Source organism: Doryrhamphus excisus, linkage group LG19, assembly GCF_037039965.1.
Source record: "Doryrhamphus excisus strain RoL-2023G ecotype Guam linkage group LG19, RoL_Dexc_Guam_v1.1, whole genome shotgun sequence".
In the NCBI taxonomy this organism is placed as follows: domain Eukaryota; kingdom Metazoa; phylum Chordata; class Actinopteri; order Syngnathiformes; family Syngnathidae; genus Doryrhamphus; species Doryrhamphus excisus.
The window spans coordinates 14,727,792-14,749,738 of NC_136375.1; the positions used below are offsets into that span (position 1 = coordinate 14,727,792).

At 43.0% G+C, this 21,947-nt stretch overlaps 2 protein-coding genes across 2 annotated transcripts; both read right to left on the reverse strand.

Moving 5' to 3' along the window:
* Positions 1-466: 466 nt before the first annotated feature.
* Positions 467-15,621, reverse strand: LOC131107294 (transcription regulator protein BACH2-like). The gene is made up of 5 exons (XM_058057188.2): positions 15,366-15,621; positions 7,693-7,975; positions 4,696-5,973; positions 3,598-3,804; positions 467-1,539 (listed from the first exon to the last, which is right to left on the reverse strand). Exons 2-5 carry the CDS (start codon positions 7,957-7,959, stop codon positions 1,174-1,176), a joined length of 2,118 nt encoding a protein of 705 aa, XP_057913171.2. The 5' UTR covers positions 7,960-7,975; positions 15,366-15,621; the 3' UTR covers positions 467-1,173.
* Positions 15,622-18,779: 3,158 nt separating this feature from the next.
* Positions 18,780-21,299, reverse strand: ttc9 (tetratricopeptide repeat domain 9). The gene is made up of 3 exons (XM_058056318.2): positions 20,675-21,299; positions 20,346-20,528; positions 18,780-19,344 (listed from the first exon to the last, which is right to left on the reverse strand). Exons 1-3 carry the CDS (start codon positions 21,141-21,143, stop codon positions 19,262-19,264), a joined length of 735 nt encoding a protein of 244 aa, XP_057912301.2. The 5' UTR covers positions 21,144-21,299; the 3' UTR covers positions 18,780-19,261.
* Between the last annotated feature and the right edge of the window lie 648 nt (positions 21,300-21,947).

Consider the following 21,947-nt stretch of genomic DNA (forward strand, 5'->3'; position numbering starts at 1 on the left):
TCATTTGTTTTTTGATTTGCTTGTTTGTTTTTCCATCCTATTTTGTGTTGAAAAATAAAAATTAACATTAAGCATTTATTTAATAATTGAATAATAAATAAAAATTAATGTGTTCATTTGTTTCATTTGTTTTTTGATTTGCTTATTTGTTTTTCCATCTTATTTTGTGTCGAAAAATAAAAATTAACATTAAACATTTATTTAATAATTGAATAATAAATAAAAGATAATTTATAATAATTTATTATAATTTAATGTTTTATCAGAGCTTTTGCAAAGCACTGAAAAAGTGGAGGGTATAGCAGAAGCATTGAAGACTATTATTATATATATATATTTATTCATTAATTTTTATTTAATATATATTATTATTATTATATTATTAATTAATTAATAATATAAATTAATTAATTAATTAATTAATTAATTAATTTTTAATATTTTTATAATTTTTTAATTTTTTTTATTTTTTATATATATAGATTTCTTTGGCCCCCAGGTAAATTGCGTTTGAGACCCCTGCTGTACACGTTGTACTATCATAGTAGGATGCTTCAAATATTATGTATCATCATGAAGTAATAAGCGTATTGAAGCGTACTAATACTCAATAGCTGCTAAAACTCCAAGTGGATCAGATGGACTTGAATTTTCTCTAACAATGACTTTCTTTAGTCACTGTGTCGGGTCCGGTGAGTATCGTACCCTTCCCGTTTTTCGCCCCAATCCAGTTTCTTGGATGGTCAATCATGGGGGGGACACAAAGAAGCCACAAGAAGCCGCGTTCCCAAAGAAATCCTTGGAAAATCTCTAGATGAAGGAGTTGGACTGATGTAGCGTTTCGGCTGCGGAAGAACGCAGACAGGTTTACACGTCTCCCGGCGGCATTCCCTCATCCCATCCTTCCCGTACACACATTTCCCATCAAGAAAGAAAAGGAAGTTATTTCCCAAAGCGTTGGGCAGGTGAAAACCGGAAGATGTCGGAAAGGACTCGGGTGAACATTCTGCTAAATTCCTGAGTTTGCACGTAGGAGGGAGGGAAGCTACCAGGAAGATAACGTCAGGATGACACAAAGCTGCCAGTCCGGAAAATACCTGTGGAAGAGTATTGCTGAGAGGACAAAAAACATCTTGGAACATTCCCGTTCACAATTTTCCAGCAGGCCGCTCGCTAAGTACCGTCGTGTCTCTTCTGTTCCGCCGTGGTGCATTTCTCAATCATTTCCTGACAGAAATCCACCGTGACGGAAGAGCCCGAGACGTCAAGTGTCGACTCAAACAGCAGGGGTCCGTTGGCCCCGGCCGACAGCTCCACGTCCCCCGATAAACACGCGCCTTTGTTTCCCGGAGGAGACTCGGCCTGGAACGACGGCGAGGGCGGCCGGGACGTGAGGTGGGCGGCGGCGGCGGAAGGCGGCTGGCCGCCCTGCACGTCTCTGCACACTTGCTGGGACAGGAAGGAGAGGTCGTGCCACAGCTCCGACATGCACGCCTTCAGCTGGTTGCGCTCGCTCAGCAGCTTCTCTTTCTCACACACCTGATGGACGGGAACAACACATTGGCTTCACTTTTAACCGGAAGTCACAAATATGTAGCACCGCTTCGTCTGCCACCATCCCCATCAACAAACGGGACTCGGAAATAAAAGTCGTATATTTCCAAGAACCAAAGTACTACATTTCGCAGAGTCGTCTAGGAAAAAAATTCATGAGAAAAAACTTTACGAGAAGAAAATTTACAAGAAAAAAAAAATTCACAAGAACAGTCAATAATTTACCAGAAAAAAGTTGCAACATGAAACATGGAAAAAAAAACAATTGTATATTTTCAGAAAGAAAGTCCTAAATTGGCAAGAAAAAGTAGGAATTAGTGAAAAAAGTCATCCATGTACAATCAAATGTTGTAGTATTACAAGAATAAGTATTAGTGGAATATTACAATAAAGGTGGAATATTACAATAACGGTGGAGTATCGGAATAACAGTGAAGTATTGGAATAACGGTGCAGTATTAGAATAACGGTGGAGTATTACAATAATGGTGGAGTATTAGAATAACGGTGAAGTATTAGAATAACGGTGCAGTATTAGAACAACGGTGGAGTATTACAATAACGATGGAGTATTAGAACAACAGTGGAGTATTACAATAATGGTGGAGTATTAGAACAATGGTGGAGTATTAAAATAACGGTGAAGTATTAGAACAACGGTGGAGTATTACAATAACGATGGAGTATAAGAACAACAGTGGAGTATTACAATAATGGTGGAGTATTAGAATAGCGGTGGAGTATTACAATATTTGTGGAGTATTAGAATAACAGTGGATTATTAGAATAACTGTGGAGTATTAGAATAACGGTGCAGTATTAGAACAATGGTGGAGTATTAAAATAACGGTGGAGTATTAGAATAACTGTGGAGTATTACAATATTGGTGGAGAATAACAATAACAGTGGAGGATTAGAATAACGGTGGAGTATTAGAATAATGGTGGAGTATTACAATAAAGGTGGGGTATTACAATAACGGTGGAGTATTAGAATAACAGTGGAGGATTAGAATAACGGTGGAGTATTAGAATAATGGTGGAGTATTACAATAGAGGTGGAGTATTACAATAAAGGTGGAGTATTACAATAATGGTGAAGTATTAGAATAACGGTGGAGTATTAGAATAACGGTGGAGTATTTCAATAAAGGTGGAGTATTTCAATAACGGTGGAGTATTAGAATAACGGTGGAGTATTACAATAAAGGTGCAGTATTACAATAACGGTGGAGTATTAGAATATCGGTGGAGTATTAGAATAACGGTGGAGTATTACAATAAAGGTGCAGTATTACAATAACGGTGGAGTATTAGAATATCGAGGGAGTATTACAATAACGGTGGAGTATTACAATAAAGGTGCAGTATTACAATAACGGTGGAGTATTAGAATATCGAGGGAGTATTACAATAACGGTGGAGTATTACAATAAAGGTGCAGTATTACAATAACGGTGGAGTATTAGAATATCGAGGGAGTATTACAATAACGGTGGAGTATTACAATAACGGTGGAGTATTACAATAACGGTGCAGTATTACAATAACGGTGGAGTATTAGAATATAGGTGGAGTATTACAATAACGGTGGAGTATTAGAATATCGGGGGAGTATTACAATAACGGTGGAGTATTAGAATATCGGGGGAGTATTAGAATAACGGTGGAGTATTACAATAAAGGTGCAGTATTACAATAACGGTGGAGTATTAGAATATAGGTGGAGTATTACAATAACGGGGGAGTATTACAATAACGGTGGAGTATTTTCTTGTAAATGTTTGACAGTATGAAAATAATGTTGATTAGATTAGAGATCAGAGTAGTGAATTTCGGAGAATAAATGTCCAAAAATGAAGTGCAAGGTTTGGAGCTATGGTGGAGGTGGTGGCGGTCCCGGTATTTGCTCATATAATATTCTAATATGTCATAAATATATATATAATATATGTATATACTTTAGGAAGAGAATAAAATGAGGCAGCGGAAAGAGGGTGCTCTCCAAAAACAAGGGTTAGGGGACTACTTAGTGGACCGTACCAGTTTACGGATCTCGCTCTCCAGGTTCTGGATGCAGTCCAGCTTCCTCTTGCGGCAGCGCTGGGCGGCGATGCGGTTCTTACTGCGGCGGCGGATGTCGTGAATGAACTCCAGCTGCTCTGAGGTCAACTTGTGCATTTTGATGAGGATCTGGAAGTCGTTGCGCGGCAGGTTGGTGATCTGGTCCACGGGGAAAGGGAGCTTGACCTGAAGGCAAACAAGTTCACGTTGTTTGGTTCCTCACTGCTTGTGAAGTATCTCATCATGAATGCAGCAAACTGATTGACATAACATGAGTGGCACACCCAATAGTAACCATTGCAATGACTTCATTGATCCAATTTGCAGTCAACGGCAATGTGGCCGACATCCACTAGATGGTGCTATTGCGCTATGAATGACATCTGAGCTGTTGTCCAACTAAGGTCGTTATTGCCTGTCCTTTGCAGCAAGTCAGGCAAGTACTATTGTTGTTGGAAATGTCCTTACGTCATTACTGCTCTTGTATTATTATTCCATCTTAACATTTAGTATTGGTTCTTCATATTTCAAAGCAAATTCCAGCATTTGCTCATCGTCCCATGAAAACCAGGATGAAGACGCCCCCATGAAGGGCGGCGGGGCATTGACATTAATGATGCTGTCCAGAGATTAAAAAAAAAATTGATTCATTTCAGATTCAGATTCAGATTAGATCTCTGATTAAGTGATGTAATCGTCCCTTTATTCATCTCATTTAAATATTGTTTCAATAGATGGTTATACAGGAGTGGCCCTGTGTGAAAAAGTGACCCCCCCCCCCCACGTCGCCTTACCCATTAAAATACAACTTAGCTGAGATTAATTGAGATTTATCAGATCTCAGATCTGGAAAAGGTTGTAAAGCCATTTTGGGACTCCAGCCAAACACAGTGAGAGCCATTTTTCCCAAATGGTCGAAACATGGAACAGTGGTGAATCCCAGGAAAAGGCCCAGTCTACCAGAGGTTTTGGGGAACACAGACTGATGGACTTCCTTCGCTACTTCAACTAAGTTTAGGTTTTGGAATTGACTGGTCTGACTTCATTTCATAGCAGAGGATGAAATATGACACAAACCTCGGGTCCAGAGACTCTGGTGAGACCACTTTCGCTGTCCCCCTCCGAGAAAGACCCTGACTCGTCGCTGGAGTTTTCACCACTGGCGCCAAATCCTTGCTCACTTTTGATGTTGGCGTAACCCTGAGAAAAGACGAGGTCTGGACCGTGGTGGTCCCTTTGCTCCAGCGTGCCGGCGAGGCATTGAGCCAATCCGGAGATGGATCCAGACTGCGGTGACAAGGACAAGTCGAAGTGCTGCAGGCTGGACGATGGGCTGCCACTTCCTCCATCTTCCGGGTAGGAAAAGGAAGAATGGGAGCTGGAAGTCTGTGTTCGGGGTTCAGACGGCGCAGGGGAATGCGTCGAGGTCTTGACGGGACCGCGACACGTGTTCCCAGGAGACGGTGCAGCTACCTGCAGCAAGCCGGAGATCTTTCCATTCCCATATTGAGCCAACATTTGCTGCTCCCTGGCGGATGAAGAGAAAATAACGCTCCGTCTGTCTATCTCCGTTTCGGGTTTTGCCGACGAGGCGCAAGGTAACGGTCTTTCCGGGCTTCTGTCCATGTTGGTCAGGGATGCTGGCGCCACGCTTTCCCTTTTGTCTTTCAGCCTCTCCTTCCCTGCTTCCCTGCTGTAGTGGTTGAGGGACAGTCTGTTAGTTAGAAGCTGCTCGATGGTGCTGCTCGGCATTCCGCTCAAATCCAGCCCTCCTCTTTGGAGGTAGGAACGCAGGCAGGAGGACGGCGAGCCCCTGCTCGGAGAATTCTCCACTGCTACCGGAACCGCTTCCACTTCTAATTCCATCTCGAGTACTTCTTCTGTGCACAGTTCTGTGTTGTATCTATTCCCGTCATCTCCATCGTCCTCAAAAACGGGTTCCTCTTTGATCCTGGAGGGGCTAAGAGTTGTGGCGGCTGAGGTATGGTCATCATCATCAAGATGATGAATGTCGCCATTGTGCTGGTACTGATAGTTGCTATATTTAGGAAGATCTACAGGAAGTGGCTTGTTGGTTGCTACATGACTTTTCTGCTGCCTGCTCTCTGTAGAATCGTCGGAATACGACGCTTCCTCGTCGGCTCGGACGTCATCACGGTATTCCGTCTTGCCGTTGCTGCTCAGCTGGCTGTCATTCTGCAGCTGGGCTTGAAGGAAACGAAAACAAGAGTCCTCCAAGTTGTGAACGCCCAGGACGTCGGCACAAAGGATGACCTCATGGATGTTGTCCCGGCTTAAAACTAGCTTAGCCGTGTAGGCAAACTGGAGCAGAGGGGCAAAGCCCTTCGCAGTCACCTGAAGGGAAGCGGATCAAGTAGATTCATGACATGGAGGTAGAACATCATGAGCAATTCATCCAAATTAATCAGGTCAGGTTGTATTAATATTCACCATTAACTAATGATCACAGGGCACATATAGACAAACAACCATTCACACTCACATTCATACCTATGGACAATTTGGAGTGGCTAATTAACTTAGCATGTTTTTGGAATGTGGGAGGAAACCGGAGAACATGGACTCTCCACACAGAGATGGCCAAGGGTGGGATTGAACTCGGGTCTCCTAGCTGTGAGGTCTGCACAATAACCACTCGTCCGCCGTGCAGCAATGTATTTCTATGTTATATGTTCCCCCAAAACGCAAGTTCAATCCCACCCTCGGCCATCTCTGTGTGGAGTTTGCATGTTCTCCCCGTGGTGGTTTCCTCCCACATTCCAAAAACATGCTAGGTTAATTAGCCACTCCAAATTGTCCATAGGTATGAATGTGAGTGTGAATGGTTGTTTGTCTATATGTGCCCTGGGATTGGCTGGCTAAACCAGTCCAGGGTGTATCCGGCCTCTCGCCCGAAGACAGCTGGGATAGGCTCCAGCACCCCCTGCCACCCTTGTAAGGATAAGCGGTACAAAATGAATGAATGAGTTCTCCTATTTTGTGTGGAAGTGGTAACTTTTTGGCTTCTTATTTTGTCTTTCCCCACCCTCGGCCATCTCTGTGTGGAATTTGCATGTTCTCCCCGTGCATGTGTGGGTTTTTTCCGGGTACTCCGGTTTCCGCCCACATTCCAAAAACATGCTAGGTTAATTAGCCACTCCAAATTGTCCATAGGTATGAATGTGAGTGTGAATGGTTGTTTGTCTATATGTGCCCTGTCATTGGCTGGCCAAACCAGTCCAGGGTCTACCCCGCCTCTCGCCCGAAGACAGCTGGGATAGGCTCCAGCACCCCCTGCCACCCTTGTAAGGATAAGCGGTACAAAATGAATGAATGAGTTCTCCTATTTTGTGTGGAAGTGGTAACTTTTTGGCTTCTTATTTTGTCTTTCCCCACCCTCGGCCATCTCTGTGTGGAGTTTGCATGTTCTCCCCGTGCATGCGTGGGTTTTCTCCGGGTACTCCGGTTTCCTCCCACATTCCAAAAACATGCTAGGTTAATTAGCCACTCCAAATTGTCCATAGGTATGAATGTGAGTGTGAATGGTTGTTTGTCTATATGTGCCCTGTGATTGGCTGGCTAAACCAGTCCAGGGTGTATCCGGCCTCTCGCCCGAAGACAGCTGGGATAGGCTCCAGCACCCCCGCAACCCTCATGAGGAAAAAGCGGTATAAAATGAATGAATGAATGAATGTGAGTGTGAATGGTTGTTTGTCTATATGTGCCCTGTGATTGGCTGGCCACCAGTACAGTGTGTACCCCGCCTCTCGCCCGAAGACAGCTGGGATAGGCTCCAGCACCACCTGCGACTCTTGTAAGGATAAGCGGTACAAAATGAATGAATGAATGATTTCTCCTCCTATTTTGTGTGGAAGTGGTAACTTTTGTATGTAAGTATGGAGCTCTCTTCTCTGAAAATTGATGTCCTTCCCGTCTTAGAATTACACGAGTTCCAAACAACTCATACATTCAGTCTACATTTCCACTTTCAGACTTTTTCAAAGCATCTCAGTTTTGCTTCAGCATCCACACGCAATCATCTCGCCGATGAAGGATTTTGATGGGATACTTTACCTTGTCTGGGAGATTAATGATTGGCTCTGCTTCACCCGGTGGCCCGTTGTGCCCCCACAAGGCTTGCAGGAAGTAGCGGCTGCTGGCAGCAAGGACGGCCCTGTGGGCTCGCACCTCCCTACCCTCCACCAGCACGGTGACATCGCACAGGATGCCCCGTCTCCGCTGCTCCTCCAGGCTCAAGAGCACGTTGGCGCAGTGGACTTTGGACTCGTACACATATACCGGCACTGCTGCCCCAGCGTCCTGTTCATCGCCAGCCGACATCCCTTTCTGCGGCCCTCTGGAAAGAAGGAAAGAAGGAAAGGTAACAAAGTTGAAAGCCATCAGCAATCACGAAGAACAACGGCGTCCTGAATGTAAAACTGTTCCTTTGTGACATCACAAAGGAGCGGGCTTCCTTATATGGGCGTGGCTGTAGGCCAGATACGCCCATGAGCTGCCAGTAGCTCCTAAACACTTTTCAGTTAGCTAATCACTAATCACTAATCACACACCTAATCAGGTAATCACTGGAGGCTCTAACCACTTGGGGGGGGTCTTCTGTCTGTGCTAGTCTTGAATGTATGGATTTAATCTAATCTAATAATCTAATCTAATAATCTAATCTATCTAATCTAATATTCTATTCTAATATTCTAATCTAATCTAATGCAATAGTCTAATCTAATCCAATATTCTAATCTAATATTCTAATCTAATATTCTAATCTAATAATCCAATCCAATATTCTATTCTAATCCAATCTAATCTAAAATTCTAATCTAATATTGTAATCTAATTTAATATTCTAATCTAATCTAATATTCTATTCTAATATTGTAATCTAATATTGTAAACTAAATATTCTAATCTAATCCAATATTCTAATCTAATCTAACATTCTAATCTAATCTAATATTCTAATCTAATCTACTAATCTCATCCAAAATTTAATCTATATAAATCAAATACAATATTCTAATCTAATATAATATTCTAATCTAATAATCTAATCTAATATTCTAATCAAATATTCTAATCTAATATTCTAATCTAATATTCTAATCTAATCTAATAATCTAATCTAATCTAATATTCTAATCTAATATTCTAAACTAATCTAATATTCTAATCTAATATTCTAAACTAATCTAATATTCTAATCTAATATTCTAAACTAATCTAATATTCTAATCTAATATTCTAATCTAATCCAATATTCTAATCTAATAAAATCTAATAATCTAATCTAATATTCTAATATAATCTAATATTCCAATATAATCTAACATTCTAATCTAATATAATATTCTAATCTAATCTACTAATCTCATCCAATATTCTAATCTAATCAAATCCAATATTCTAATCTAATATAATATTCTAATCTAATCAAATCCAATATTCTAATCTAATATAATATTCTAATCTAATATTCAAATCTAATAATCTAATTCAAAATTCTAATCTAATCTAATTTTCAAATTTAATTTAATATTGTAATCTGATCCAATATTCTAATCTAATCAAATCCAATATTCTAATCTAATATAATATTCTAATCTAATATTCTAATCTAATCTAACATTCTAATCTAATCTAATCTAATCTAATTTAATCTAATCTAATCTAATCTAATCTAATCTAATATTCTAATCTAATCGAATAATCGAATCTAATCGAATCCAATATTGTAATCTAATCTTTTAATATTCCAAAGCGTTGCTACTCAACATAAAGAGTCCATGCAGAAAGCTGAGCCAGCAGTCTGCCAGTCTCATCTAGCCTTAGAAGGGGGGACAGGGGGGGGGATTCTGCTGATTCATGGCTTTTCAATAGAGAACTGTACTGTACTGTGCAGCCTTTACATCATGTGGTCAACCAACAAAGAGCGATGCCCACCCCCCTCCTTAAGACCCCATAAGGGCAAACAAATATCGGACAACCTTTTATTATCCATACATTCATATTGTAAAAACATCAAATGTCAGGTGCATTGCACTAACTCCAACCCTTTCATTATAACCCTCTAACCATGGGGTGGGTAAACTACGGCCTGGGGGCCACATGCGGCCCACCAAGTACAAGCACATCAGGGACATGCAGTATCCACCAATGTAAACTGGGATAAGATACAGAACAGGCCGCTTATCCTCACTAGGGTCGCCTGGGTATGCTGGAGCCTATCCCAGCCAAACCACCATTCACACTCACATTCATACCTATGGACAATTTGGAGCGGCCAATGAAGCTAGCATGTTTTTGGAATGTGGGAGGAAACCGGAGTACCCGGAGAAAACCCACGCATGCGCGGGGAGAACATGCAAACTCCACACAGAGATTCCAACACAGGTCTTCCAGTCTGTGTGGCCTACATGCTAACCACTAGTCCACTGTGCAGCCTGAATTTCATTCCATATTTAGAATGATTTGATGTAGTTGTCACAGTCAGGAGATCGGGAAGACTTGGGTTCGATTCTCTGCTTGAAATCCGAGGTCTCGGTGTGTGTGGCGTTTGAGTCCAAACTCCAAAAATTCCCTTGGGTGGGATTGGTCCTGTCTGTGGCCCCTCCTAGTCCCATCCTAGCCTACATTGTGGCCACTAGAACCCCCAGATGTCAACCAACGAGCTAAGATAAATACATTATTCATCACAGGAAGCTAGGACATAGTACGTATAGCATGCATATGAATGAGTGAACACTTTCACCCTTGGTGGGGGGGGGGTCGGGGGTGGGGGGGAGGGTGTCCTACTTTCCTCCATCTCATCTGGCCTGATTATGTCTTATTCTCATGATAGATTTGGCGGGTGCTATTCAGTGCTCGTGTGTACAGTGCAGACCCGGCCATGAATGCATGCATGTTCGAGTGCCTGTGTACACGTTCAAGGAGACCCGTCACACTCATGATGGGGTCTCTGTGGGAGTTGTGGACTCCTACATAGCAGCTAAACCATAACCCACACACAAAGCTTTCTAGATCTTCCAGACTGATGTTGGCTAATAAGAATGTACAGGTGACTATAGGGGTGTTATTTCATGTCTAGAAGGCTCTAATTATGTTAAAAAGTGTTTAGAAGGTGGTAAACTGGTTTTCTATGTCTTATTTTCTCTTATGATGTCTACTATGTTGGCTAATAGGAATGTGCTGGTGACTATAGGGGTGTTATTCCATGTCTAGAGGGCTCTAATCATGTTAAAAAGTGTATTTAGAAGGTGGTAAACAGGTTTTCTATGTCTTATTTTCTCTTATGATGTCTACTATGTTGGCTAATAGGAATGTGCTGGTGACTATAGGGGTGTTATTCCATGTCTAGAGGGCTCTAATCATGTTAAAAAGTGTATTTAGAAGGTGGTAAACAGGTTTTCTATGTCTTATTTTCTCTTATGATGTCTACTATGTTGGCTAATAGGAATGTGCAGGTGACTATAGGGGTGTTATTTCATGTCTAGAGGGCTCTAATTATGTTAAAAAGTGTTTAGAAGGTGGTAAACTGGTTTTCTATGTCTTATTTTCTCTTATGATGTCTACTATGTTGGCTAATAGGAATGTGCTGGTGACTATAGGGGTGTTATTCCATGTCTAGAGGGCTCTAATCATGTTAAAAAGTGTATTTAGAAGGTGGTAAACAGGTTTTCTATGTCTTATTTTCTCTTATGATGTCTACTATGTTGGCTAATAGGAATGTGCTGGTGACTATAGGGGTGTTATTCCATGTCTAGAGGGCTCTAATCATGTTAAAAAGTGTATTTAGAAGGTGGTAAACAGGTTTTCTATGTCTTATTTTCTCTTATGATGTCTACTATGTTGGCTAATAGGAATGTGCAGGTGACTATAGGGGTGTTATTTCATGTCTAGAGGGCTCTAATCATGTTAAAAAGTGTTTAGAAGGTGCTAAACAGGTTTTCTATGTCTTATTTTCTCTTATGATGTCTACTATATTGGCTAATAGGAATGTGCAGGTGACTATAGGGGTGTTATTTCATGTCTAGAGGGCTCTAATCATGTTAAAAAGTGTTTAGAAGGTGCTAAACAGGTTTTCTATGTCTTATTTTCTCTTATGATGTCTACTATATTGGCTAATAGGAATGTGCAGGTGACTATAGGGGTGTTATGTCATGTCTAGAGGGCTCTAATCATGTTAAAAAGTCTATTTAGAAGGTGGTGAGTGGCTTTCCTATGCTCTAATTCCCCAAATAGTCCATTTATATTAAAGAATCTGTCTAATTGACTCATCACGGTCGGGTCTGGAAGCAGTGCACCGTGATGAACGAGGGATGAGTGTATTTCCACAGCATCTGTAGCCCACTGGAATACTCCCCGAGCTGAACAACAGCTTTAACTTGAGCTTAGCCAACACTGCCTGGACAATGGGGTTTCAAGTAGAGTCCATAACGACTGACGATCATCTCACCATCTGCCCCACGTCTGCACCAATCACGGCCAACCATGCCAGATGGTTTGCCAGCTCAGTGGCAGGATTGTACTTGGAACACAAAAACAAATGACCAACACCGCTAGGCCATTTTGGTAACATTAGTGTTTTTTTTATTGAGTAACATCCTCATAAGCTTCAGTGCTTCAGAGTGGAACATCAGCAAGACTTTGACACGAGGAAAAACACCATGAGATAATTAGTTCTGACGTCTGAGGAGATCCATGAAATGATGAGCGTGTCGTGCAATTCTCTGCCAAACTGCTAGGGGGCAGTGTTTTCCTCTGAGTGGACTTTGTGAGAAACCAGGAAACGATTGGCTTATCAGCTTTCTTTGTCACAAATGAACAACGGCAAACAAAGAGAGCAATACCAGAGCTGGAACTAACACTTTTATGGCAAATGTTGATGTGAAATCAATCGGTGGGTCTGTGAAATGTCACATGCCAGAGTAAATCGTGCACCGACAGCCAAGCAAAGCTGGCCATCCCGGCCCACGAGGACACAGTGCAAGGTCATGCAAGGTTACAATTCTTTGGAGGCGTACGTCAACATGTGACCATCGTGAGTCACATGTTTAAACGGCAGACAGCCACAGGCGTGCCTCGTCCCTCCACGCTGCCCCAAAAGTTCCCCACAACTGTGTCTGTGCTAAAATAGCTTCATCCAGGGTTGCCATGGCAACAAGAGTCCGAGCATTCTCCCTTTGACATTTTACTTCTTCACTTTACTGCACTGCATGCAGTATTTTGTAGAAGTAGTGGTTCAGACTACCTTATCACGGTGTGTACTGTATGTATACGTGTACAGTATGTAAGGGCCTGGAAGCTCTCGTATGATGAAAGAAGCCTGTTTCCATGGCAACCCCATCCTTCAAACTGTGGCAGTGGAGTCCAGCTTGTTGGTCTATTGATCTCGTTTCCGTTAGCTTCTTGTCTGTTTTCTTCACGAGTCGTGTTATGATGTCCTTGACATGTTCCTCCACATGTTCCTCGTCCTCAATCCTACTTGTCCAATGCTCTCACCTAATAGTTGCCTTCTTTCACACTCTGGCACACATTTAATGACATCTGGCTGCTGATGAAGGTCCATGTTGTTCCTAGCTATTCAACTCGCTCACAATACCGCCACCTTTTTTACAAATACTTCACTTGGATATGGAGGAGATACAACACTCCGCCACACGCCGCATCTATTTTCGTCTTTTTCATGCCAGCTTTCTCTTCCACATAGATAAGAATATTATAGAACACTTACAGAGCACAGAACTCCACCAAACACCGTAGCTTCCCCCATATTGTGATTTACACCCTAAATATTAGTCCTGCATTTATTAGAGCCCTCTAGACATGATGTAACACCCCTATAGTCACATTTACACTCCTGTTAGCCAATATAGTAGACATCATAAGAGAAAATAAAACATGGAAAACCTGTTTACCACTTTTTACCATGATTAGAGCCCTCTACACATTACATAACACCCCTATAGTCACATTTACACTCCTATTCATCAATATAGTAGACATCATAAGAGAATATAAGACATAGAAAACCTGCTTACCACCTTCTAAATATACTTTTAACATGATTAGAGTCCTCAAGACATGAAATAACACCCCTATAGTCACATTTACTCTCTTATCAGTCAATATAGTAGACATCGTAAGAGAATATAAGACATAGAAAACCTGTTTACCACTTTTTACCATGGTTAGAGCCCTCTACACATTACATAACACCCCTATAGTCACCTTTACACTCCTATTAGCCAATATAGTAGACATCATATGAGAAAATAAGACAGAAAACCTGTTTACCACCTTCTAAATACACATTTTTACATGATTAGAGCCCTCTAGACATGAAATAACACCCCTATAGTCACACTTACACTCTTTCTCAAAAAAATCACAAAACAATGTAAGGCTACGGTATCACGGCTACGGGAACGGGGGGTGCTGGAGCCTATCCCAGCTGTCATGGGGCGAGAGGCGGGGTACACTCTGAACTGGTGGCCAGCCAATCACAGGGCACATATAGACAAACAACCATTCACACTCACATTCATACCTATGGACAATTTGGAGTTATAATTAACCTAGCATGTTTTTGGAATGTGGGAGGAAACCGGAGTACCCACGCATGCACGGGGAGAACATGCAAACTCCACACAGAGATGGGATTGAGACTGGGATTGAACTCGGGTCTCCTAGCTGTGAGGTCTGCACGCTAACCACTCGACCACCGTGCAGCCTGTCAGAAAAAAATGTGCAATAAAGATGTCTTTGGAATCATGTAATTGACGACCAATTTAGGCATTCATCACCTTAACAGAGATCTGCCGTCTGCCAAACAGGAAGTAAACAACCACAGCGGTCTTATTATTATTATTATTATTATTGTATTTCTTTATCCCCCTTCTGTTGTACATCCAGTGTATACGAATATGAAGTGTGTACTGTAGGGGTGCTGTACTACCATGAATGTGAATAGCAGTAGTGTATGGATGCAAGAACCTGCAGGACAAAGAGGAGGGATTTCTTCAGCTGTGTTTCCTTTATGAGCATCAACTGTTGTGATGTTTATATACCATTGCTGACTGTGTTATTGTTGGAAGTGCTAAAGGTGCCTTGCCTCCAATGTGACACCAACAGGACGAGGAGGTGGGAGGGCAAGGGGAAGAGAGAGGGAGGGGGGGGGACCAGGACAAAGGCTCGGTGTGTTACACAACAATGCAGCGTCATGGCAGCCTTTATGACGTTTAAACGCTGCCCGTACACCCCAACGGAGCACATTCCCGCTCCATGACGGGCGAATCATCGAATTCTTGTGACCGTCGTAAGGGACCGAGAGTTCCGCGGCAGAGGGCGGGAATAAGGGGGGCAGGGCGGGAATATAATGCGGAGGGAGGGGGGGGGGGGTGCCCGGCTCCTTTGTCCCCGGCCAGCGTCTTTCTCCCCATCAAAATGACAGCATCTCGATCTCCGAACAAGGTGTCTTTTTGACATTTGACCGCAAGTTCGACTCCTTTCATTCATCAAAGCGGAAAGATCCGACAAACGCCCACTTGTTCCCAAGCGTGACACAACACAAACAAGACGCTGGCGACCGGGAAAGGAGGCTCGGACCTCCTCGGAGGAGAAGTGCTAGCATGTTTATCAAGTCAACATGAAGCAAAGGAAGGCCACAAAGCGTGGAACCCGCAACCAAAACAACCCCCTTTAAGATGGCAACGTAAGCAGACAAAACTCACCCCTTTTTTCTCTGTGTTTGCTTCGCTCGCCCCCGCCGTAGCTTCTCACAAGTCCAACTCCATCTGCATCCCGGCTAATCCCGCCCTGCTCCCGAGATCGGGAATGACTTGGAAGCTCGGCATCAGTCGGCGTGTGGCGGACGGACACGGCTCCGTGCGTGGAGAATGTGACGCCTTTTTTTTTTTTTCTCCTGCATTGTTGACATTGCTTTGCTGACGTCATGCTAACGCTCATTCACAACAAGCCCACCCCGTAAGCCCCCCCACCCCACCACCCCACCCCACGTCGCTCGTAGCATCACGCAGGTCTGCACAACCCTTGGCTTGAAACAGATCCATGAAGCTGCAGGATAGAAGACCAGGAAGGAGGACGAGAGCATCGGCCATGACAGTCTTTACATCATTTACATCATATTTACATCATATTTACATCATAACCACACAAAACAAAGCTAGCATTGGGAAATAGTTGGAGAATCAAAGAAACAGTCCAAATATTATGATCATAACATCACATGACCCAAAACAAAATGTTCCATATTCAAGACTAAAATGTTATTGTTTTCATAAGTTCATTCAGTTATCCTCACGAGGGTCACGCGTGGGGTGCTGGAGCCTATCCCAGCTGTCTTCGGCCGAGAGGCGGGGTACACCCTGGACTGGTCGACAACATCAAGTTGTCACTTTTGAATAATTAGGTTGGTAAACAGGATCCCAAAAGCAGAGCTATTAACATAAAGATTAACTAATTAACTAAAGGTGCAACAAACGGTACAAGAAAAGACAAAGTACAACACAGTAATACAACACAGTAATACAACAAAAGACAAAGTACAACAGAAACACACCAGGCTAGGCAGTAGCCAAAGGAGGAACATACACAAGTACAAAAAGGGGAAAGGGAAACGGAAGGAAAGGGAAAGTGAAAAGTAAGGGGAAAGGTAGGGGGAAGTTAAGGGGAAGGTGAAAAGTAAGGGGAAGGAGAAAGGTAAAGGGAAGGGGAAAGTTAAGGGAAGGGAAAAGTATAAGGGGAAGGGTAATAGGGAAAGGGAAGGGGACAGGTAAAGGGAAGGAGAAAGTTAAGGGAAAGTGAAAAGTAAGGGGAAAGGTAAGGGGAAGGGGAACGTTAAGGGAAATTGAAAAGTAAGGGGAAAGGTAAGGAGAAGGGAAAAGTAAGGGGAAGGTGAAAAGTAAGGGGAAAGGTAAGGGGAAGGGAAAAGTAAGGGGAAGGTGAAAAGTAAGGGGAAAGGTAAGGGGAAGGGAAAATTAAGGGGAAGGTGAAAAGTAAGGGGAAAGGTAATACGGAAGGGGAAGGGGACATTTAAGGGGAAGGGGAAAGTTAAGGGAAAGTGAAAAGTAAGGGGAAGGTGAAAAGTAAGGGGAAAGGTAAGGGGAAGGGGAAAGTTAAGGGAAGGGAAAAGTAAGGGGAAGGGTAATAGGGAAAGGGAAGGGGACAGGTAAGGGGAAGGGGAAAGTTAAGGGAAAGTGAAAAGGAAGGGGAAAGTTAAGGGAAATTGAAAAGTAAGGGGAAGGGAAAAGTAAGGGGAAGGTGAAAAGTAAGGGGAAGGGTAATAGGGAAGGGGACAGGTAAGGGGAAGGGGAAAGTTAAGGGAAAGTGAAAAGTAAGGGGAAGGTGAAAAGTAAGGGGAAGGGTAATAGGGAAGGGGACAGGTAAGGGGAAGGGGAAAGTTAAGGGAAAGTGAAAAGTAAGGGGAAGGTGAAAAGTAAGGGGAAGGGTAATAGGGAAGGGGACAGGTAAGGGGAAGGGGAAAGTTAAGGGAAAGTGAAAAGTAAGGGGAAGGTGAAAAGTAAGGGGAAAGGTAAGGGGAAGGGGAAAGTTAAGGGAAAGTGAAAAGTAAGAGGAAGGTGAACAGTAAGGGGAAAGGTAAGAGGAAGCATAAGGGGAAGGAGAAAGTTAAGGGGAAGGGTAATAGGGAAAGGGAAGTGTACAGGTAAGGAGAAGGGGAAAGTTAAGGGAAAGTGAAAAGTAAGGGGAAGGGGAAAGTTAAGGGAAAGTGAAAAGTAAGGGGAAAGGTAAGGGAAGAGGAACGGTAAGAGGAAGAAGAAAGGTCAGGAGAAGGAGACATAGGAAACAAGCAAAGGAAACTTGACAATCTGAGCCCTGAACACGAGGTAGCCTCAGTAGCCCGAGGTAAGCTGCAGGTGTGCTGGGTGAACTCCTCCCACAGACTCAGGGTGCACTGCCTTAAGAGGCAGACAGGTGGCAGCAGAGCAACACAAACGGAACCATGACAGAAATAAAGTCATATTAGCAAAGGAAAGAGCATTGGAAAAGTCAAGACAGTTCTTATTGTACATATCTATTTAAATCTCTATTTTATATCTACTTATCATATCTACTTATATCTATTTAAAATCTCTACAAGACGTCACATGACGCCCCCGGCAAACACATGACTGGAGACAAAAACACAACCACAGACAGCACCTTTCTCCTCTCATTTTGTACTACGCTTTTTCCTAAATGTATGAATACGTCATTCTGTTTCCTGGTGGAATACAACCTATTATTAGTCCAAACGTCATGTTGGGCGAGACACACAAGCAGCAGCCTTTTGGGCAGCTTTGATTGAGCTCACAACACAGGCTTACTGTTTTCTGTATCTTATATGTTTTATTTTCTCTGGTGATGTCTACTAAATTGACGAATAGGAGTGTAAAGGTGGCTATAGGGGTGTTATTTCATGTCTAGAGAGCTCTAATCATGTTAAAAAGTGTATTTAGAAGGCGGTAAACATGTTTTCTGTGTTATATTTTCTTTTATGGTGTCTACTATATTGGCTTATAAGAGTGTAAAGGTGACTATAGGGGTGTTACTTCATGTCCAGGGGGCTCTAATCTTGTTACAAAGTGTTTTTGTTTTTTTTGCTCTTGTGTGCGAAAAGAAAAAGGGAATGTTTAGCCAACGAGTCTGAAGTTGATAAGAGCCTTTTCCCATCACAATCAGTGGTTAAATTTTTTTTAAAACCTTGGTAGTCCTGCAAAAACCCTATCATGAGCACATTAGACGTTACTGATGCTAAACGCTAAACATTTCTTGAGAAACTTGGGACTGTCCAGTTTCTACTTCGGATGGGATTGGGGATCCAACACGTATGTCTGGATGTTTGCAAAGATACATCGCCCTTTATTATCAACTGCTATAAAGTTGGCTTCGGCAGCTATCCGGAAGTCCTCCTGAGCACTTTGGAGTGTGACCAACCACAGCGGAGTGGGCGTGGTGAAGATGGAATAAATTAAAACAGACCGATTTGCGGGAAGCAGGAAATCAAGGAAATCCATCTGGAATAGGTGCAGATTATGGAAGGTCTAGAAAGCTTGGTGTGCGGGTTATGGTGTGTAGCTGCTCTATAGGAGTCCACAAGTCAATACAAAGGGTCCACCAGCCCCATCCCCAACAAAAAAAACATTTGACTTTATTTGTTTACTTCAATGTTCCTCTCATAATTCTGATTATTTTGAATATACTCTTGGAAGAAAAATTGCAGAAAAATAAAAGGAATAATATGAAATAAAATAGGAATAAAAGCAGAGGTTGAGGTGCTTTATTTGCATGTGCTGTCACATCAGGTGGAAAAAGGTCGAAACAACCAAGCGCTGCAGCACAACAACACAATACAAATACGCATGTGCACGTTGTCATGGCAACACTGTGCTTGTTGGCATCCTCGTGTGAGAAAGCACCTTTAAGTCCCAGGAGAAAGTGGCCTCCGCGTGCATGTGTGCGTACGTATGCGCGTGTCCTCTCTGGCGGTGGCGACAACACGCACACGCGGGTGATCACGTAACGGGCCGCCTGGGGGGGGCCGTGAGGCAAAAATTAAAAAAAAAAAAACATGAAATTGGCGTGTGGGCGGCACACAGGAAGTGGGGGCTTATGTGGAGTCTTTCTTTTCTCTCTGAGCGCTGCGACGAATCTTCATCTCCGTCAGCTGGATGTAGCGAACCACGTTGGTGTCTGCAAGCGCATCATCATCATCATCACTTCCTGCTCCCGTAGCACTATTAGCATCGTCATCATTATTATTACATAGTACAGGTATTTATGCTTGGTAGAAATAGTCATCAAAGTTATGATTCATATGATTACTAATATTGCTATTACCACCACTAATTACAACCAAATTGTACACTAAGCCTAAAGGAGGGGCTGTCACATGGTCTTCATTTATGACCTTTGACCTATGACCTATAACAGTGTGACCTTTGTGGTCATAAATCACATTTTGATTAGGGTTTGATTTTTAATCATGGTTTTCAAATTAATTAATCACGATTAATCAAAGATCCGAGTTGCACGGTGGACAGGTGGTTAGCGAGATCCATAAATGGTGTTTGAATTACACTGTACACCAGGGGTGACAAACACGCGGCCCGCGGGCCAAATGTGGCCCGCATGACACTAGTTTGAGGCCCCTACCTTGATATGAAAGTTTAATGTTAGTGCGGCCCGCGCAAGTTTGATACGGATGCTGTATGGTATCATGTACCCAGAAAAAATTATTACCTTTGATTAATGTTCATGTTAAAGGTTAAATAACTGTTAATAGTTATCCTCCCTATCCGTGTGGAAGTGGTAAGTTTTTGGCTATTTAAGTTGAAAGGAAATAACTTGAAGGCTACCGTTTAGGTGGCTAGCTCTCTAGTTTGCGAGTTAGCATGTGTCTCAAGACCCTGCAGTTGCGCAATATGTTGTAAATAAAAAGAGTATAAATGTGACTATAGTTGTGTTTTGTCATGTCTACAGGGCTCTAATAATGCTTTGTTCATTTTAATCTGAAAAAATAATTTGTCTACCCACCAACTATATGTGGTTTCTTGAGTTTTTATTATTTGCCGTTTTATTATTATTATTATTATTATATGTATTTATTACTGATTGATTGATTTTCTTTATTCTTGTGTAATAATACTACTACTAGTGAGTAATACTATCAGGGAACGTAAGACCATCCTTACCTGAAGGTTCCTGTTTGTGTGACTCCTTCAGGTAGAAGAGAGCCTTCTGGTAGTCTCCCAGGTGGTAGTAGGCCACGCCCGAGCGGTACAAGGCCTTGAAGTTCTTGCCCTCCTTGTGCAGAACCTTCAGGCAGTACTCCTTCACGCGCTCATAGTTGACCAACTCCATTTGGAGGAGGCAGGCTGTGGATGGTGGGTTGGGGGTACAGGTAGTGAAAGGTCTTGTGGGAGGAGCTTCTATCGTAGAGTATACCCCACGGTGTAATATCATGGATGTATGCAGTGTGGCGTGATGTAGTAGCTGATGTAGTACTGTGTATGTGAGGTACCTGCTAAGCTGTTGTAACATTCCAGCTCGGCGTTCTCCATGGCTCCTTTCTGCTCCTCCGTCAGCGGGCTGGACTTGCTGATGGCGGCCAGGAGAGGAGAAGGCGACTTGGATCCTCCTCCGTCCGGGTCTCCGAGCACCCTGCACAGCCCCTTGATCTCCAGCAGAGCGCGGTGGTACTTGCCGATGGCCTCCCGGTACTTCTTGTCCTTGTAGCACTGGGTGCCCTGGCACTTGAAGTCCAGCGCCCGCCTCACGACGTCGGCAGGCTCGTTGTGGGCCGGCTGCCTGAGCATGGTGCCGCCGTGGTGCCGCTGCTGCTGGATCTGCTGGATCTGCTGGTACCGGGCATCTCTGGCTCGGCCACCGCTGCCGCGGGTCTGCGCGCCCTGCTGGAGCCTCGGGGGCGCGCCTCCGATGCCTGTCTCCCCCCGGGGTTCGTCGTCGTGCGCGGCCGGGATGATGCTCATCTTCGACGTGGATCACCGAAAACCCGTCCGCACTCCTCCTTCCTTTTCACTGCATCGTCTGGGCCTCGGTGGAGATGTTCCTCCTCCTTCCTCACGCACATGCACCGTAGATGCCGTGTCGTCTTTTGGCGCAAAGATGATGCGGCTGTTCGCCGAGCCCATTGGCGGATAAATAAGCCGTCCCCGGGGTGGGGGCACGGGGGGTTCCATGATATGATCGGAACATGAACACTAAAATAAAATGTTTCCTGACCTATTATCATCCTCTATCCGGAATATTTACTATAAGCACACATTTTCATTCCATCCATGTTGTTTGCTTTTCATGCATTTATTTATTTGATTCTTTGGCGACAATTTTATGTGCAGTTTTCCTGGTTTACCACTTCCTAAATACACTTTTAACATGATTAGAGCCATCTAGACATGAAATAACACCCCTATAGTCACCTTTACACTCCTATTAGCCAATATAGTAGACATCATAAGAGAAAATAAGACATAGAAAACCTGTTTACCACCATTTAAATACATTTTGAACATGATTAGAGCCCTCTAGACATGAAATAACACCCCTATAGTCACCTTTACACTCCTATAAGCCAATAGAGTGGACATCATAAGAGAAAATAAGAGAGAAAACCTGTTTACCACCTCCTAAATACACTTAACATGATTAGAGCCCTCTAGACATGGAATAACACCCCTATAGTCGCCTTTACACTCCTATTAGCCAATATAGTAGACATCATAAGAGAAAATAAGACATAGAAAACCTGTTTACCACCTTCTAAATACATTTTG

Coding starts and splice junctions, on each gene's coding strand:
- ttc9 (XM_058056318.2), bottom strand. CDS start 21,143: ATGAGCATCATCCCGGCCGCGCACGACGACGAACCCCGGGGGGAGACA. Junction 20,529..20,674: donor ATGTTACAACAGCTTAGCAG/GTACCTCACATA, acceptor CACCATCCACAG/CCTGCCTCCTCCAAATGGAG. Junction 19,345..20,345: donor ACACAAACAGGAACCTTCAG/GTAAGGATGGTC, acceptor ATGCGCTTGCAG/ACACCAACGTGGTTCGCTAC.
- LOC131107294 (XM_058057188.2), bottom strand. CDS start 7,959: ATGTCGGCTGGCGATGAACAGGACGCTGGGGCAGCAGTGCCGGTATAT. Junction 5,974..7,692: donor TCATTAATCTCCCAGACAAG/GTAAAGTATCCC, acceptor GCTTCCCTTCAG/GTGACTGCGAAGGGCTTTGC. Junction 1,540..3,597: donor AGAGCGAGATCCGTAAACTG/GTACGGTCCACT, acceptor CCCGTCCATCAG/GTGTGTGAGAAAGAGAAGCT.